General features: G+C 39.6%; 1 protein-coding gene across 6 annotated transcripts in view; it reads left to right on the top strand.

Annotated features, from left to right (window-relative positions):
• Window positions 1-19,718, top strand: part of LOC124117860 — a 34,469-nt gene extending 14,751 nt beyond the window's left edge. For 2 of the 6 annotated variants that reach the window (XM_048393530.1, XM_048393529.1), the window contains exons 4-16: window positions 1,572-1,651; window positions 2,250-4,437; window positions 5,327-5,390; window positions 5,508-7,367; window positions 7,983-8,200; window positions 9,146-9,200; window positions 13,763-13,823; window positions 14,307-14,405; window positions 14,914-15,063; window positions 15,934-16,052; window positions 16,964-17,122; window positions 17,800-17,915; window positions 19,593-19,718. In XM_048393530.1, coding sequence (XP_048249487.1) covers window positions 1,572-1,651; window positions 2,250-4,437; window positions 5,327-5,390; window positions 5,508-7,367; window positions 7,983-8,200; window positions 9,146-9,200; window positions 13,763-13,823; window positions 14,307-14,405; window positions 14,914-15,063; window positions 15,934-16,052; window positions 16,964-17,122; window positions 17,800-17,915; window positions 19,593-19,655 — 5,232 coding nt within the window. In that variant the 3' untranslated portion in view covers window positions 19,656-19,718. The other 4 variants (XM_048393531.1, XM_048393532.1, XR_007220141.1 and 1 more) reach the window with 4 other exon arrangements.
• The last annotated feature ends 207 nt before the right edge of the window (window positions 19,719-19,925 follow it).

Raw genomic sequence — 19,925 nt, 5'->3', positions numbered from 1 at the left:
AATCCGGCGTCTAATCCGTTCTGTTCCTAGGAGGTGCAATGCCATGATCGCAGCTCATACGAGGTACTGAGAAAGACGCCCCCTTGCGTCAAGTCAATCTTAGTGAGAGAACTGTCAAAGTCTGGACTTAAACTTGCATAACTGTACTGCCACCATGCCAAATTTCATATTGTTGTCTTCAATAATAAATGTGTTATAATAACTTGAATATTGAGATAAACATCTTGAAAATATAGGGGTTGCGTTTCTTTTTTGAGAGAGTGTATATGTGTGTTGTATTGCACACATGGCGAGGGGAGGCCGATCTGTTGACAACAGCTGTGTGGCTACAGTATGTGACATTCACCAGGAATGTCAGGCTATTTTCCTGTCAGTGTTGAGTTACCTCACATTGATTTTAATGAGGTGATGTTATTTTTCCTGCATATCTGTAAGGTCGTATTACAAGACAGATGTGTTTGATCAACTTACGCCCATTTAAGATGACCTCAGGCTTTAGTTCAGTGGAATAACATCTAGTATTCTGTGTATTTTCAGGAAAATGTAACAACAAAGCCTTCTAATCAACAGGCATTTACTTTCTATCCCCCGCCCCAACAAAGTTGGACTTAGGTTCTATAAGGGTGGTGTTCGTTTCCGGAGCATAACTAAAAAAACGTTAAATACTTTCTTACAAAACTTTGCATGTCTTCTAGGCACATACTGAAAAGGTGTCTTTTGCTATTTAGGAATTTTATAAATTTTTATTTTTTATGTTTCCATGGCAACAAGACAGAACGTGTTAAAATGGGCGGGGGATATAGACTATACGTTATATGACTATACGCTTGCTGAAATGAAATCCTAATTTATCCTGATTTGATAGAATGAAGAGTGAGTATGGTTTTACTCCGCTTTTAGCAATATTCCAGCAATATCATGGCGGAGAACACCAGAAATGGGCTTCACACAATTGTACCCATGTCGGGAATCGAACCCAGGTCTTCGGCATGACGAGCGAACGCTTTAACCACTAGGCTACCCGACCGCCCCGATAGAATGAAGAAAAGTTGTGAGAAATAGCTTGTGAGTCCTATGACCTTCTGAAATGGAATATTTCGCCAGAGTTTGCACTCTCTTTTCAATATATATTTTGATGAACCAATAAATTTTTTATAAAAGCCAAACATTAAATGAATAATGTTAGCATTAACTTTTTGTGTATGATCATATGACTTGTTTTTGTGGATATAAAGGGTTTTGTCCCTTGGAATTCCCACAAAGGGATCATCCTTTTAATATTTTTGGGGCCTGGGATTTTTTGTTTGCCACAGAATATGTTTTCAGTCCTACATTTTTTCTTTGAAAGGAAACAATGTTTTTACTAAATACAGGTTCTTCACGTCTTCCAACATACCCAGTGGACAAGTTTGTGTGTGTAAAACCAGAGGATAAAAGACTTTTTAACATGATTTTCATGAAGTTTTACAAAAATGCCAGAGTTATCCTCCTGATGATCCTGTTAGATTTGCCTAAACAAGATGAGTCTAAGCACTGGGTTCCAGCTCACTGACATGCATTTATTATTGCAGAGCCTGGGATCGACACATATACCTATGGCACTACACAACACACTCACAGAGCCGGTCCTCTACACCGACAATCCCCAGGGGTAAGACAAGCTCATTGTGATGCTTAGTATACGTTCCCGGCTCCCATAAGTAAATGTTAGCTTGTAATGTGTTTTCTTGAGCTCACCTGACTGTAAGTCAAGTGTACTTGTGTTGTGACCTGTTTACCGGTTGTGCAACATGTGTGATACACATCTTCTTCTCATTAGCCACAGATGTGTTCCAAGGAACGATGAAGCTGAAACTTAACATCCTTGTTCCCACCAATGATGACACCCCACTTTATCAAGAGGTTCAAACCTGGTTATTAATACGTTCAACATTGTATGCCTTATCATAGAAATATCAGATAAGCTAAAATACGTTCTTCTGTTGATTTCAATCATTCCAACATCCACACTCTTTTGAGTCCAGTGGGACTCATAGTATTTGCATCCATTCTTACTTTTTATGTGGTTAATCCAGACTGAGGCATTAGGCAGTGCATTAATTAAGGTGGATTCTGCATGCACTCCTGGAGTTTTTTAATGTAGTGTTGACATCAAGGTACGCCAAAATGTTTAACAGATATTATCTTAATTTTGAACACTGTTAAGAAAATATTTGAAATGTGATTTTAATGATGTGATTTCTTGTCAGCATCCCAAAGGAAGTACAAGGGCCACCAACAGCAGCACCTAGAGGCAAGACCAAGCATAGGACCAAGCCTCCTGCAGACAACCATGCAGACATATCAGGACCAACTGAAGACAGTCATTTACACACTGGATCAGCTGAAGGAACATCTCATAAACCAAGTAACCCTGACTCCACTTCCAGAGAGCACCGGGGCATGAGATCTGGGAGGGTTCCATTGCTAAATGCCAAGGATAATGTATCAGATGGGACTCACCAACCTCAGAAGCAATCAGTTCACAGTAGTGCAATAGGTGGTCAGACTGCAGTGATTAGACCAGGGTCAGTTGTCATGGATGGTTCTGAAGGTGCCCTAGAGAGACCTGCTGTGTCAGAGATTGCTGTCCAGACAGATGAGTTTCCAGGTGACCAGGACACCAGTAGGAAGACAAATGAGGAGAATTATGCAGAAAGACTGGGTGAAAAGCCAAAAGAAATTGTAGGCAATGGTTCAAACAAACATCAAACAAATTTGGATGAGAAATTGTGTCGTGGTTACAAGATAGCTGTAAATGAAAATAATCATTTAGTTTTGCAGTTAGATAAAGACAAAGAACTGAGCATTCAAAGAAAAGCAGCAATTACAACAAATGCAGAAAGAATACAAAAAGAAGTTAAATGTTCTGAATGTTCCAAATTAGATAGTGTATCTGAACAAGAAAGGGTTTCTACACTTCAAGGGAGTCCAGTTCCAATCCATTCCAGCACACCAAAGAAGCCAGTTAGAACAAAGAAGCCAAGGGCTGTATGTAGACACTGTCTTCATCTGACATCCAGCACTGACACAGATTCCGGGGACTCAGACATGGAACCAAAGCCAAGACATTCCAGTAGTAATCCTGGTTCAGCTCGAGCTGCAGTCCTGGCAAGAATTATGTCAGGTCAAGGCCAAGGAGAGGAAAAGCTATGGCAAGGCCTGGAAACAGATGCCACACAGAGGAATGCAATACCATCTTGGAGACAAGATGTGATTGCAAACAGGCAAAGAGACAGTGTTGCTGTGCGACCAAAAACATTTGGTTTTGATCGTATTCGTAACCCAAGAACAAATTTTGGTGGTACAGATCCCATTCCCCATTCTCGGTCTACTGGAAGAGAAACAAGGCCCTCACAAAGGACATATGACAGTCCTGAAAGGTTGAGAACAGGTGCTTTGTCTAAAAGACCTGCAACAACACATGAGGCAGATAGGTTTGCTTCTGCCACTAGGCCATCACTGGAAGACAGGAGAAGGAAAGAAAGTCGGGGTGAATCTATTTTCCAGGTTAGAAAGGAAAAAGATGACAATTCTCGGGACAAGTTGCTTTCAGACAGAATTGACAGATTGGAAGACATGATAACAGAGGCAAGGTCAAAATCTGACGAGAAGCTTGGGAAGGTGCTACATGAAGTGACATCAGATCTTGATCAGATCAAAAGTTCCTCAAGAGAAAATATACAGAGACTGAGAGATTCTATCAAGCCAAGACTGAAGCTGGAGGAGCCTAAGGTCAAGAACCCAGCAGGCAGATCAGAAGGTGCAGGAGCTGCTCAACAGAGAGATTCTAGACATCTTGACAGTGCTACTGACCTGAATCCACATTCTCCAGACAGTTATGTCGGTCTTCCTGCAAGTACACACAGAGACACTGTCAGGGAACAAGTGTCAAAGTCAGGCTCAACATACAGATCATCAGAACCTGGGATGGTAATCAGGAACAAGTTCTATGACCAGAACCAGACTGACCCCCCGAACTTTGGGCCTCTACCGATATCAGGATCAGCATCAAAGTTTGATTCTTATCCATCCGGGTCACCATCATTCCAATATTCATCAAACCCTCTGGCCGGCCTCCATAGGCCACAGATGTATCCTAGGACAGATCTTCAGCCTAACATGGTTTCTAGTGGAGTTGGAGAAAGAGTGTCTCCTCATGTGACGCCATTGTTAAGTAATAGACAGAATTATGAACACTTTCCTCGTATGCCATACAGTCAGTATGTTGGTGGTTATGCTGGGGTGTCTGGTTTCGGGTATTCAGATGCCAGTTTACAGCACTACTATCAACCAGACAGACTGTTTCAAGGTGAAGCAGAGTACCACCACAACCAGTATGGTCATAGGACGGAAGATGAGGTGCATCTGCCTCCCTCACACAAGCTTCACAGACAGGTACAGTGGATTCATACAGTTCAGGATAAAATGTATTATTACTCGTCAAACAATCCAGCTATCTGATTTGCTAGTCACTGTCTTGTTAAAGATCCTTGATTCTCTCTTTGAATGGAGATCATGATGTTTAATGTGACATCGCTTAACTTGTTATGATGAACCTTTCCACTTCAAGTTACCATAATAAGTCAACTAGCTGTAACAAGATAGATCTAAAGTTAAGCCGAAATAATTTCATGAATGAATAATCTTAATAACTTGTGAATTCGTAATGAATCATGCTGGAGGTAACAGATTTTACTGGCTGAAAGACCATTCCGATTGTAAAATCCCTTACACCCCAGAATGGTTTGTGACACATGTAATGTCAGCTTTCAAATCATTCATTTCATCAAATCGTCACTGATATTCCTTACCTGGTGTAAACCTCTTCTGATGTAGAAACCTCACTTTCTGGAAGACACAACAGTTAATGTCTGTGTATCACCTGTACTGGTATGACAAATTCAGTGGAACATTGTAGTCCACAGTCCTGGGAACCATTGGAAATGTATTGAGTTATGTGTAATATCTGCTATCTTCAAGTATACGTAATATCTTTTCAAGCACCTGAACCACAATTTCACATTGAAAGAATAAGGAAGTTGAAATACAGTTCTCTTTTGTTTTGAGTTCTGATATTGATGTTAGTGCATGTAGGGTTTCTTCCAGGACCATGAAACAGTTGTCTAAAACAACATGTAGAGTTTTCTCTTGGAATGGATGAAAGTCATCTGACTTATTTTATATGCTGCCTCATTGAATCCTCAACAAATTAGGTACCAAGTATTCAAGATCTGTATATGCCTGCTGATACAAATTCTTGGCATAAAGTGAATTCTGTTCACAGATGCAGCCACAAGGTCAAGAAACATTGATGAAGGGTATCAGTCAACCAAGAAGGAGCAATAAAGGTCTTGTAAATTTTCATGTTGGCATGTGTATAAGATCATCTGAAATAATGGTGTTAGAATTAAATCTTCTTTATTTTTTACAGTATAGTTTAATTTTTTTCAACTTTTTCGCTTCAGAATTGTCAAAAAAGATGGCAGCATTTGCTGAAAGTTCTGGAAATACATCAATAGATAGTGAGCTATCAGTTGGTTTGGAGCTCTCCATTGATGAAAATGGAATCATGTGGGATGAAGATCAAGCAGACACGACATATGCCTCAGAAGACCTGGACTCCTTCCGTCTGAGTCCGTCTGGCAGTGAGACTGCAGGTGATGTGGACTCGTCCTTGCTTCTGTCAGGATCCGGGTCCCAGCCTGCTCCTGCAAAAGGAGGAGAAGGTCACAGGCAGATGCTGGAGGAGATTGCTGAGACAGATGAGGAGTCATCTTATCAGGGATTACCAGCAGCTCCTTCTAAAGGTCAAAATGGTGTCAGAATTGGTAAAGGTCATATCGGTGGTAGAGGAACAACTAGTTCAGAGCTGAGGAGAGATAAAGGAGGAATGGTGAGCGATATCATGTCAGTGAGGGACAAGATGATGAAGTACCTGGAAGAAGATAAGGGAACAAAACCGAAATTCCCAGACAGTGCCAGAAGCAGAATACAGGAAAAACAGCAAGATAGAAAAACTGCTCCGAGCAGGACAAATGAATTGAACAACAGTCAGGGAAAACCATCTTTGGCTGTGTACGAAAAGGACAGGGCACTAGCAGAGAATGGTAATAATAAAATTCACAATGAATTAAATTCTGAAGCTAACTTCAAGTCTAGGTATGCTTTTGACTCTTCTGATGATCTGTCCTCCAGTAGCTGGTCGCCAGTAAAACCTTCTACATCAAAGTTTGAAAGGGCAGATTCTATTGATACTGACCATGATGTGATTATCATGGCTCAGGAACCATCAAAAGAAGATTCAAATAAGGCTACAGCGAGAAAAGTTCCAAAACACAAAGTCATCGTCAGAGATGAAAATGAGGTGGTTGAAGAGATGATCCTACCCAGGTCTAGATCACGCCCTAAAATGTCTCTAGACGGTATGTCAAGGAGGCTAGATTTGCTGAGTTCATCCTCTGAATCTCTGAACCTGTCTCCAAGGAGGAAGCCTTTTGTCAAGAAGCGAGAGATAAAAGAAGTGACTAATCAGGACAAACTGGTCACTCCAGTTCCACAAGATCAGCTGATTTGTGAGCAGCCTAACACAGAACTCATTTCTGAAGAGAGACATTGTGACAATCCTAAAGATGTGCCAGCTGAGGACCAATACTTGCAGTCATCATTTGCTGATTCAGGAGTCTGTCCTGACACGAAACCTTTTAGACTGTTGGATGATGTTCAAGTTCCTCCACAGTCAGATGCTATAGACAGTTCTGATGCAATCAAGCAAGATGAAGTGCAGTCCGATGCTATGGACAGCTCTGATGCAATCAAGCAAGATGAAGTGCAGTCTGATGCTTTGGACAGCCCTGATGCAATCAACCATGATGTAGTGCAAGTTCGACCTCAGTCAGATGCTATGGACAGCCCTGATGCAGTCAATGTCGATGTAGCTGCAGATGATAGTAAGGACAACCTTGGAAGGAAAGGACAAAGTGTGACTTCCTCACTCAGTTTTGACTCTACGGATGATCTGGCCAAATATGACAACGTTCCTCTGAAACAGGCTCAGCCTCTTCGAGCCACATTTGCTGATGATGTCACAACTGATGATGAGTTGTCAAGGGATGACATTCTGGACAAGCCTGGAGGTTCAGCTCCTCCCTACAGAGAGGAGAGCACAGACTTTGATTTTGAATCTGATCTGGAACGATTCAGTACACCTTTCAAGCTAACCAAGGGCCATAAGATCTCCAAGAAGAACAAGGTCCTCACCCACAAAAAGGCCCAGCCAAGGGGCGGAAGTGCTAGTCGCAAAAGTGTCCCAAAATTTCATGTTGATGGTGAGACATTTTATAAGCATAGAATTTCATCTTTTGCATCCGTTCCCCTCTTAGGTCACAGCAGTGTGTGGATTTCAGAGCAGTAAAGGTCCTCTTGCTTGTCATAAGAGATGACTAATGAGGATTGGGTGGTCATAGTTGGTGAGCATGCTGTGTGTTATCTTGCCCTGATTGTATGGATCTTTGATCATCAAGCAGTGGTTTGTCTGACATTCAGTTACTCCCTCATTAGACACACCTGTAGATTTGTAAGATTTGTAGTGGATAATTTTAATTATCAAAAAATTTGTCAAGATGAAGTATATGGACTCCTTAAGTGAGTTCTTTCCATGTATACTGATAAGAATATTAATTTCATCACTTTGTCATTTCTGGGACAATAGGTGCCCAGAAAGACCTATGCTGGTCATAGGAGGCAATTTAATGAATCGCATTGTGGGGCTCATTGACTTGCATTAATTGTGTGTAGTTTTGTATGTCAGATTTGATTACTTACAGGCCACCGTCATAAGGCTGGAATATTGCTCAGTGCAGAGTTATACAAAAAAAACAACCCCAAACAAGCAGACAAACAACAGATTTTCATCACTATTTGTCTAAACATTGTTTCCCCAGCGGACAGCAGTGAAGCAGCTTCTGATACCAGCAGACTTGGTGGACATCGGCATGAGGCTGCTAAACGGCGCCGTGTAGCACTGTACTGCGTATTCCGCTACCTGGATACAAAGACACTCAGCCAGATGGCGCTGGTGTGTCGGGAATGGAAGCATGTTTGTCGACATCCTGAATTGTGGAAGCGTGTAGTGTTGAAGAATGAGAGAATCTCATCCTCAGTATGTAATATTTTACTCAGAGAATCATTGGATTCATTTGGTTCATATTGTGATGCTGTATGCGTTAATGATGCATCTTTTGTTGCACAATCATGCACTCAATGTTTCAGAATTTTTATGTTCTGATTAATAAATTTGAAGTGTTCACTTTTTGTTATTCACACTTGCATGTTCAACATTCTCTGTGTGCATGGGGACAAGAGTTGAAGCACTGTATGTCATCCCGATCACCAGATTTCCCCACATGGGTACGACGTGTGAAGCCCATTTTTTGTGTCCCCCTTATAGCTGGAACATTGCTGAAAACTGTATCAATCCATACTCACTGAATCACTGTGTGCATGACACTTGCATCATTGTATTCAGAGTTTTGTTATTACACAATATGATGTTAGTGATCATGTTGACCATACATCCAACATTTCATTTCATTTGGTTTTTTTGCCTTTGGGCCTTTCAAATTTGCAAGTTTTATTTCTTGTATTTATGTTGAATGTACAATTGTTGTTAGAAAACCATTCTTGGGTTCTTGTCATTACATCCTCGTTTATCCAGGGTATTATTGCTCCTTTTTTTTTAATAAATACCCTGGACCCATTTTCCACCATAGCTTCGTTTCTGAAATGACGTCATCACCTCAATTGTTCATATCTCTAACTTAACCTAAGTTCTCTTGTTGGTGAGTGTTATTTGATTAAATTTTAGTATCATTTGAATGATAGTGGAAGGGTCCGGGGTATTTGTAATGATATTTAATGATGGAGGTGGGGTTACTTGTAATTATGAGAATTAGCCCACTCCCCAACTTTTAATAAATGAATTGGATAGGCTTCATGAAGCTATACCCAAGACACTACGTAATTAAATGGAGATTTAATGCACTGGATAATCGAGGATGATGTCATCACTGCATGTGTGAATGTGTGTTTCTACCACCACTTGCAGTTCCTGGTTACCATATCCCAATGGTGTCAACGACTCCAACATCTCACCCTAGAAGGTCAGTAGGATCATCCTCACCAGTCAAGGGTTGTTTCCTTTTATACCTTGGTACACTGACAACCTGTAGCAATAGAGGGATGTTGAAATACCATAGCCATTAATTGAACATATTTTCTTAATTCATGCAGTAAATTTTACATTTCTTTGTGGAGTTTATTATATAGGCTTTGTTAGTTCATGATTGTCAAATGATACACTGCATGAAATGTTTGAATGTATTGTAGATAGAATACTGATGTCTCGATTAAAGAAGTTGAGATGCAGGATATACATTTACAGGAAACTAGAAAACTCATCAATGACATCTTGTTAAGTCTTGGACATAGTTTAGAGAAATCAGATACACTTTGACGAAAAAACGAAAATATAAGTTTTCCAGCTGATAGGGAGTTACTGACTTTTATAGAACGAGATTCAGTTGTTGTGACAGAACAGTATGACCTCATGAAGGCGGGGTTGATGGGATGGGAAGGAAATGTGGAGCTGTTGACCGATGCAGCATTAATTATCTTTGGGCGTCCTTATTGTATTACTGGGTTTGTGGATCTGCCAACCTTATAGTTTGGAATTTGGGATGAAAATAAAGTGTTTTTTTATTTCTGCTAAGCCTGATAATTTTACTGACAAAAATCATACATTACTCTCTGCCTGATCCAGAAATGTTTCTCAAATACCAGTTAAAGCGTTACCGGTACTTCCTTTAGCGTGAGGCATGTAAGAGCTGTGATATGTTTACCATTCCTGTCACAGTTCTCAGAAAAATGCTGAATTGAACATTTGTTTCCTTATCCAATCAGCCCTATTTTTATCTTTTTGTAATTTGAGGGTATTATTTTATGTATTTTGTCATTTTGAACTCTGTTAAGGTATTGAAAGAGTTTATAAGCAATCTAATCAAACAAGAAGGGCTTACCTTGAAACATAACATGTAGACACGAGAAATACATCATTTAACCAGTGAAGGGCTGTAATCATACTTTTGCAGTGATAACATACAGTATAATGAATACAGATAGAGCGAACAAACGGATATAACGAACTGTTGAAAAATACCCGATGTATCTCCTATATATTAACATATAAAATTTACGTACATAACAAACTCTCTACAGCAAACTAACGGATATAGCGAACTAATATCTACTCACCGACAAGGCCCATCTACCACTAATTAGTGACGTGTATAGTGAACTGAGAAATCTCACCCTGTGTCAAGTGTCACTGATAATTGGCTGTACGCAATCAGCGGTGAATCAACACAATCGCGACGAATCAACACAATCTCTGGTGACGATTCGATCTTGTTAAACTTGCTTTATGTTAATCTTACCTGTCCATGTAATTTGAACCAGTCTTGTCTGTAAAACAAACATTGATCCTACAATTGGATCAAAATGTTTTGAAGTTGTATCATTGGGTGCTTTTTAACTGAATCTGGAGGAAACGTGTATGTGTATTGTGTTTTGCTTTAGCCAAGATGGCGAAGGGCGAAAACGTATATAACAAACTGATTTCTCCAGTCATGTGTAGTTAGTTATATTCATGTTCTACTGTACCTGTGTCAGTAATAAGATAGTGATACGATATATGGCTCCATATTCATGTTCTACTGTACCTGTGTCAGTAGTAAGATAGTGATACGATATATGGCTCCATATTCATGTTCTACTGTACCTGTGTCAGTAGTAAGATAGTGATACGATATATGGCTCCATATTCATGTTCTACTGTACCTGTGTCAGAAGTAAGATAGTGATACGATATATGGCTCCATATTCATGTTCTACTGTACCTGTGTCAGTAGTAAGATAGTGATACGATATACGGCTCCATAGTAAGAAACTACAGTGATACAGTAGGGAGATATGATACATGAACACTCCGGTGACATATTCTATCGTCACATATTGGTAGATTTGAAATAATATACAAGACCTCTTTTACCTCGTGAAAATGTTTTTTAGGATAAGTTTTCATACAGTTTTAAATATTCCCCACATTATTGTCATTTTGTATTTATGCATGAACTACTGACTTGATACTCGTATTGTGGCACAAAACTTTTGGCGAATCGTTCCATGCCTATTGAGTGTTTAGATGTATGGCCTTGACCTGCTGTACAAGTAGTGTGTTCTGTTGTAGGAAGCTGACCAGCATGGTGAGATGTGTGTGAAGTGATCTGTGTGTTTGCTGACACGTATCTTCAGTCCATGGTCGAGTTTAACAATATCAGAGATGGCCTTGCACTTCAAGGTCAAGACATGATTATGTTTGGCTGAAGTTGTAGGAACTGTTTCAATTTTTGGAGGATTCATTTTAATCTTTTTTGGGGGGGAAGGAGGGGGATGAGAGGAGAAAAACTGCCTTGAATTCAGAGCGTAAGACCCCTATTCCCCCAGTCTTATTGAAATCAGATCTTTTAATGTGATATGATAGCTCACAGCATGAAGATCTTCAGGACTCTCCACAGAAGGTTGCATCCACTGAAATTTCTGATCAGCCAATAGGTGTCGAGGCTTCTCTTTTAGTAGGCGAAGTATTAAGACAAGCATGTCTAATTTCTGTATCTAGAAAACGATTGTAGTCAGCTATTATAGTGTTATGGATATTTTATAAGTCATGTCATTTCAGAGTGCCATGTCATCAACACAGAAAAGGGTGTCCGATGGAGGGTACTTTTGCTAAGATAGAAATTTCGAAATTGAGTCGGTAAAGAAATTAGATGACGGTAGACTGTCTTTTTGTCTCAAGAACCCACACATCCTTTAAAGTTCAGTCTGTGTCTAATGCAACCTTCAATGAAGGTGTCTTCAAATCTTCACATTCTGAGGTATCTTATAGGAGTAAAAGATCTGATTTTAATGAGATTGTCTTTACATCATTTATTAACTTTGACACATCATCACCCACAAAAAGAGAAATTGTTCGGTAATAGTTTCTTTATAGATCATCCCTACAACCTGCCCACACTTGCTACTGCTTCTGTGGTATTGGACATGATTCAACAGAACTGCAATTTTTTTCCCAATATTTTCCTTCAGCTATTCATCAAATAATTAGATGCATTGGCATCAGCATAATGACCATACTGAAGTACTGGAATTTCATGTGAAGTGATTTTAGTTGTCAGGAATAATAGGACTACAGAACCAGACATTATCATGGACTGAAGATAGTTTTGCCTAACCACTGCTGAACATTAACCTTTAGAACAATGTGTCAATATGTACTAATGAATTCATTATATGCTCCCTAGTGGGGATTCTGACAGTACTGGTGGCACAGGTGGGCGAGTTGTCAGAGGTGCTGCAATTCTCTGTGCAGAGTTGCTTTCCTTGGGCATGCAGGAAATCCGTGATCGTGGGTTCAAATCCTGGTTCACCCTGATTTCTATGTTTGTCAGCACCATACCTGTCCTTGTGGGTTTCACCAAAGTGGTTAATGCCTTGAGACCTGCATCACTTCAAGCTTTCCTTTGAAGCTGATATGCCATAATATGACTGGAATACTGTTCAAAGTGGCGTTAAGCCAACTCACACACTCACTCTGACAGTACCATGCTTGTCTCCACATGGGGATCCAAATAAGGATAAAATGTTTGAACCTGGTTGATTGTATGCCATCATGCTTGAAGGCCTAGATCATTGCTCATGCTCTACGCATGTGAAGACCATTCTAGGTGGTATGCCATCATGCTTGAAGGCCTAGACCATTGCTCATGCTCTACGCATGTGAAGACCATTCTAGGTGTTCCTGATTAGAGATATTTCTGGAATAAAACCCCACTCACTAACTCAGCCTATGGTGTGCCCTGTCTGGGTTATTTACAGATTGCTGTGATTAAGTTGTTATGTGGCCTAAAACAACATTCACTCACTCATGCTATGCCTGTTGATATGTGTACTAACTTCAGTCTATAACACGTCTTGACTGTGTGGCTTCATGTGTGTACAATGCTTTCGTCCTAGTTGTACTACTAACTGCAGTGTGTGTGCATTTGTTGTACCTGTGTAAACTAAAGTCAGTGTCAATCTGTTATGACTTGAGGACAGACTTCGTCTCAGCATCCAATGCTTGAGTAAGGGCAGATTACACCTGAATCAGCTTGATAAAGCTGGAAATATACTGACTGCATTGTTAAACAAGGTCAAAGTCAAAACAAAATGGCCCCAGTGGTCATGAAATTGGTCTGAAATGATTTATGGGTATTGATTTGTTATTTTAGCACAAGAATATTTAACAAAAATATGTTGGCCAATGCATGGCGGGTTTTTCTCTATTGTAGATCATGCTTCGGCCATGCTTGGTAGGTGGTTTGTGTGTATGATCCTTGGATTACTTGAGTGTTTGGCAATAGAAGCATGCCTCTAGAGGCAGCTGCATGATCTGTGTCCTTGCACTACCAGACATTTGTCCCATGTGGTATGAATGTCAAACTATCATGATCATTGTGAAATATTTTCATGATATAATGAAAAAAAAGAAAAAAAAGCATCCTTCATCACATATTCATGATTAATTTCAAGAGATAGGATTTCAAGTGTTACCTTTTTTCTCCAGGATTGCAGTGCCGACAACGAAACAATGAAGAAAGCCTAGAAGAATATCACCGAGCTACCAGGTACACTTACAGTGGTTACGGCATAAGGAGTGATTAATGTCACGAGGAACAGAATGTGTCATTTAAAGCAGTGGTTACTACCGGTACTCAGGGACCAGTCATAATTACAGATTGGGGTGGGGTGTAGTAAGTGCTATGAAAGTTACACAAGAATTGTGAAAAAAATAACTCTCCATATTTTTTGTAAAACCTAATTTTTTTCAGGCCCAAACACATTCATGATAAATGGCCATCCCATAAAGTATGTTTTTAGGGGAGAGAGTGGGTAAGTGATAACTTGTCATGCGGAAAACATGTTTGATTCTCACAGAAAAGGGTAAAGTCTTAAACTAAAATCCCTTGGCAAAGTTTGTTAAGACAGCCTTATATGCTAAAATAGGTTTGTGCAAGTGGAACCAGTTGTTAGATTGCTTCTTTGTCTTCTTTTATGAATTTGAAAGAAAAGATTATTGAAGTTTTAGATGGATAATGTTTCTTTTTCAGGGCATACCTTGAACCTGGTCTTGAAGAACTGTTGAAAAGTTGTCAAGATAGTCTAATTTCTCTCAAAATAATTGCCTGTGGGAATCATATCACTGACAAGTAAGTTATTATCAAATAACTGTTTCATATCTGATTTTACAGATGGGAAATGCTTATTAATAGATTAGGGTGTGGGGATCGAAGCCTAATGGTCATGCTGAAGACCTGTGTTCCCAGCATTGGTACAATGTGTGAAGCCCATTTATGGTGGCCCTTGCAGTGATAGTGCTCACCTTGAAACTATCTTGATCTCATATCTGCATATGTTATCAACAAAAGAATCAATATTTACAAATCAAATAAAAGGTAGACATAGTAATGAATGTATTGCTTCTGAGTGTTTCTGTAAATATTCCCCGGTCACTTGTACCCCAACGGTGTGGATTGTTGCTCTTCAATATCAATCACTGGATTGTCTGGTCCAGACTTGATTATTTACAGACCATCAACATATAGCTATGTTAAACAACAAACACACACACAAACTGTAAGCTGGGTACTATGAAGTATGTGATTAGTGGTTTACAATGTGATGAAGATACCCATCACTGGTCTGACGCTGATGCAGGTGTCTCTGGCTGGCCAGCTGCTACGGCCGACTCCTGGAGAAGCTTCACTACGTCAGCAGCACCGACCCTGTCTCCCCAGAGGTGCTCTGGGCCATCGGGGGAGGGTGCCCAGGGGTTACGACATTGGTGGTGCCACCGCTCTTCCCATGGTAATTTCTCCATCCTTCATGTTCTACGCAGACCTGTAGAGGGGTCTTTATAGAGAGATGGATAGAGTGTGTGATGAAAAATACTGTAATCTTCCTGAAATGTTCCCACTTGTCTTTGTATGGAGACTCATAGAGAAAGAGAGAGTGTGATGAGTGAGTGAGTGAGTGAGTGAGTGAGTGAGTATTTGAAAGGAATCCTATAATACTGAGTTAACTGTGTACATTGATATTGTTTTTGTGTATCTTATTAAATGACGAAAAGGCAATTATATACATGTGCATAAATGTATACGTAGGAAAAGTTATAGGGTTATAACTTGTCATCATGGCCAAGATTGTTCAAGCTGTTCATTCGTATATCTTATCCTTACTTAGTACTGCATCTTCTAAATGCCTCTCACAGAAGTAATTTATCAATTTCTGAAAAAAATAGTCTGAAAATCTTGATTTATAGAATTTCTGAATGTGTAAGTATTGCTTATGTGCTGGATCATAAATATTACAGTCATTATCATCAAGAAATGACTAAAACTTATTATGAGAAGCAGTAGATGTGTGGATCTGTTGGTCACAATGGCTTCTTTCTCTGGATCCATAATCTTGCCCTTGTAACCTGATCACTGATCTGTCTGCCACTTGTTGTGGTTGGTAATATGGCCTGAAATAGTTACGAAAGTGACATAAACCCATTTTGTTTGATGACAAATGCTGCAGTGTATATATATCCATTAAACGTAAGACTTAACCAAAGTAACTGTCTGCTCCTGTACTTTGATTACATAAAAAACACCAGTGTTCATTCACATATTTAGTTTCTCTATCATTGAATGTTCTCACTGTCTGTTTCTCCTATTTATATTTCTTTTTTAGTTTGAAACCAAAGTCTTTCAGCAACAAGTGTTTGTTGCTCATTGCCAAGTTCTACCCTGATGTTCAGGAGCTTGGAATTGGTGGTCGGGAAATCAGTATCGGGGGACTACTTCCTCTTGGTGAGTTCATTGTGACACTATGTACATACAGACTGGGAGGGAGACAGTAGTTCAGTAGCAGACCTCTCACTGTAACCAATTACATCTAGCCTGCAAACCTGTGGCTGGTAATATTGTACAACAGAATGAAGAATGCCTTTACTGTATTTACAGGACCTGATGTAATTTAGGTATGGCCACCATGGCTGCCATTTTGTATGTGGCTCCTTATTCTTATAGCTCAGGCATTCCTTTGTGTATCTTGAGGAAATAGTGACATGCAGGAAATATGTGGTCAGTAATGAGTGATCATCAGGAAGGTTTTTTTCCGAATAAAAGGGTCGGGACTAACAAGGATGATATACATCAGTTTTATTAGTATACAGATTCTAAAAATGCTAAGAAAATTGAAATGGAATACCTTAAAATGCTAAGAAAATTAAACTAGAATATCTTAAAAACACTATTTTTTATTGTACAAATGGAAATGTTTTGTGTTTACCACAAGGCAGTTGTGCATACAATAGTTTAGACCAGTATTTTTCATTCAAAAGGTCTGTAATCCAGGAAATTAAAAACAATTCCAGAGCAATGTTGAGTATTAAGTACAACAAGTGTATCTATATTTTAGTTCAGGGTTGTCAAGGTAAAGTACAAGTGTATATATATTTTAGTTCAAAGTTGTCAAGGTAAAGTACAAGTGTATCTATATTTTAGTTCAGGGTTGTCAAGGTAAAGTACAAGTGTATCTTTATTTTAGTTCAAGGTTGTCACGGTAAAGTACAAGTGTATCTATATTTTAGTTCAAGGTTGTCAAGGTAAAGTACAAGTGTATCTATATTTTAGTTCAAGGTTGTCAAGGTAAAGTACAAGTGTATCTATATTTTAGTTCAAGGTTGTCAAGGTAAAGTACAAGTGTATCTATATTTTAGTTCAAGGTTGTCAGCGCCTGCAGTACCTGGAGCTGGATCACATGTTGGAACTGACAACTGATGACGTCACGGGACTGTGTCGGGCGGGGCTCCGGAACCTGTCTGTCCTGGAGCTGATAGCCACGCCCATTGACCCCGAAGCTGTCAAACAGATCTACAGTAAGTTTGGCTGTCATTATGCACACTCTGCTGGGGAACATGATTCCTAGATATGTATGTCATTGTACTGTTTGATTTAAGTGCACTGTCAGTCTTTTTGATACAGGTGTGTGTGTGTGTGCATGTGAGAGAGATGGGGGGAGAGAGAGAGTGTGTGTGTGTGTCTGTGTGTTTGTTAATGAGAGTGAGTGAGTGTGTGTGTGTGTGTCTGTGTTTTGCTGTTTCATATAAAAGGGGCGTAATTTGATACGTAATATGGACTGTCAAGTAAATTTCCAGGCTTATGCGGGATCACGGGTGGCCCAGTCACGATTCGCTGTGCAGAGTTGCATCCCTTGGGCACACTAGAAACCTATGATTGTGGGTTCTAATCCCGGTTCGCCCTGATTATGTTTCTAGGTTTGTCAGCAGCATACCCGTGCTTGTGGGTTTCACCGAAGTGGTAAACATCCGAGACATGCATAACTTCAGGCTTTAGTCCCACATTAGGCTGACACGCCGCGATATAACTAGAATACTGTTAAAAGCAGTGTTAAACTCAACTCACTCACTCACTCACTCTAGGTTTATGCAGGGGTGCTTATAATGATTACTTACAGATTGGTCTAGAAGTTGGTGTAAATTTGTTGGGCTGCCATTTGATGTGTGGTAATGGCACTGTTGCTGTTAATCCACAGAATCCTGTCGACACATCAAGAGAATACGAGTGCTCCTGAGTTTCCATGATTTCTTTGAGGATGGCAGTGACAAGAAACACAGAGACGAATATCAGAAAAAGATCAAGAAACTACAGGTAGGTTCCTGGTTAAACCTAACCCCAAGTTGAAATTTTGTGGAAACTCAATCACTCGCTGGACCAATTCCTCAAACAAATGGTAATGTCCTGAAGAAATCATTTGAAATGTGTTAATATATGAATGGATAAGAAGATTTATTTATTTACAAATATGTTTCCTGTAAGTCATGAAATTAATACATCACTAAGGTAACACAAGTACCAACCCCTAGTCTTAAATGTGTCATGCAGTTAATTTGAGTATCCACACCTGCCAACACCATTAGCATAGCAAGGTGGTGGGGTAGCCTTGTTCGCTTGTCATGCCGAAGACCCGAGTTTGATTCCCCACATGGGTACAATGTGTGAAGCCCATTTCTGGTGTCCCCCTCCGTGATATTGCTGGAATATTGCTAAAAGCAGCGAAAAACCATACTCACTCACTCACTTCAGCATAGTTAATTCCTTATGATGTAAATATTGGTCATTTAGAAAGCACAAGTAAATGATTGCTTGGAATAAGCACAGAACTAAACAATACAGGGGGAGGCCAGGATGTGTGCATCTGAGAAGGGCGGGCTCATTTATTTTAGTACTTTGTTAATAGAGGCGGTTGTAAGAGAAGTATTTAAATTATGGTAACTGTAATAATCCTGAACCTGCTATCAAATTGCAATCCACATAGAAATTGCACGTCTCATAGATAAACTAAATATGGTAGTTACAAAATTGTGTTATTAAATGAAGGTATGTATATATACAGTGACACCTTGTTAACCTGACTTCATTGACTTGATGTACATATATTGCTTCAGTCAGGGTAGTTCTATTATCCTCTACAATCTGTACATATGGTCTGATATCAGTATTCATCTGAAAAAGATGATCCCAAATTCCCCCCCGACATATATTCCTGAGGCAATGATGTTAACACACTACAGAAGTCCAGTTTCCACTCTTGCAGAACTACGCTGGCATTTCGTGACTCGATTGTAGCGCCACCAGTGGCTATTACAAGCTCATCGATAATCAAGATCTATATTGTAATAAAAAGGGTCTTACCTCAGATCATTTGAGCACCTTGATTAAAAACATGAAAAGATTTGGAAAATATCTGTTGATGCCTTGTTGACAGTACACATGCTTTGCAAATCTTGCGGTCGATGGAAATCTGCACATTGAAATCCATATTGTTTATGAATCGGATGTCTAGTTTGTTTTGATTGGACTATGCATTAGTCTCATTAGGACTCATTAGTCCATCGAAAATGTATCTCCAGAATTCCAGCCTAGTTTGGCAAGGGTGGAAACTGGGCTTTTACAGTGAGTTAACTCCCTTGTCTTGGGAAGATAACCTGATAATGAGCCTTGGTTTGTCAGCTCATTACCAAAAGTGGTGATGTTTATGACCTACATCATGTTGAACTTTCCCTCACTTTGAGAGATGTAACTGAAATGCTGGCATTAAATGTTAAACATCAAGGCCAGAGAATAACCAGTATTGATTATACAACAAAACAGATTCCATTGGGCATAAAAGGCAAAATTATAATGAATGTATCATGGAAAACCCATCCCACTCAACCACAACAGAATACTTGACATATTTATATTTTGTTTCCAGGTCTTTGGTTCACAGTCTGTTTAGTCCTCAAAGGGTGATACATCGAAGTTGTTTCTTTGTCTGTGTTTCAGGAGCTTCTACAACAGCCAGGCTTGGGGAACATCCTCCACATACAAGCAGCCCCAGTAGAATGAACTGTAATGATGATGATGATGAGGATGATGATGAAGACAGAAAAAATAAATAAATAGAAAGATTTAGAGAGTCTTTCTTGTAAATTACAGGATATTGCATAATGGCTGTTCTTTGAGGGAGTATGGGTGGACCAGCTGTTTAGGCCACCTCAATTGGTTGTCAAGAGTTGTGTCCCTTTGGCATGTCAGGATTCTAGGTTTTGGGTTCGAAGCCAAGACATACCATGAATCTTCGTCAGCACCATACTCAAGAATGTGTGTTTCACAAAT

This window comes from Haliotis rufescens, unplaced genomic scaffold, assembly GCF_023055435.1.
Source record: "Haliotis rufescens isolate VD_foot unplaced genomic scaffold, xgHalRufe1.0.p SCAF_12, whole genome shotgun sequence".
Lineage (NCBI taxonomy): Eukaryota > Metazoa > Mollusca > Gastropoda > Lepetellida > Haliotidae > Haliotis > Haliotis rufescens.
Note: the sequence above shows the minus strand (reverse complement) of the source record. Positions and strands in the feature narration are given on the sequence as shown.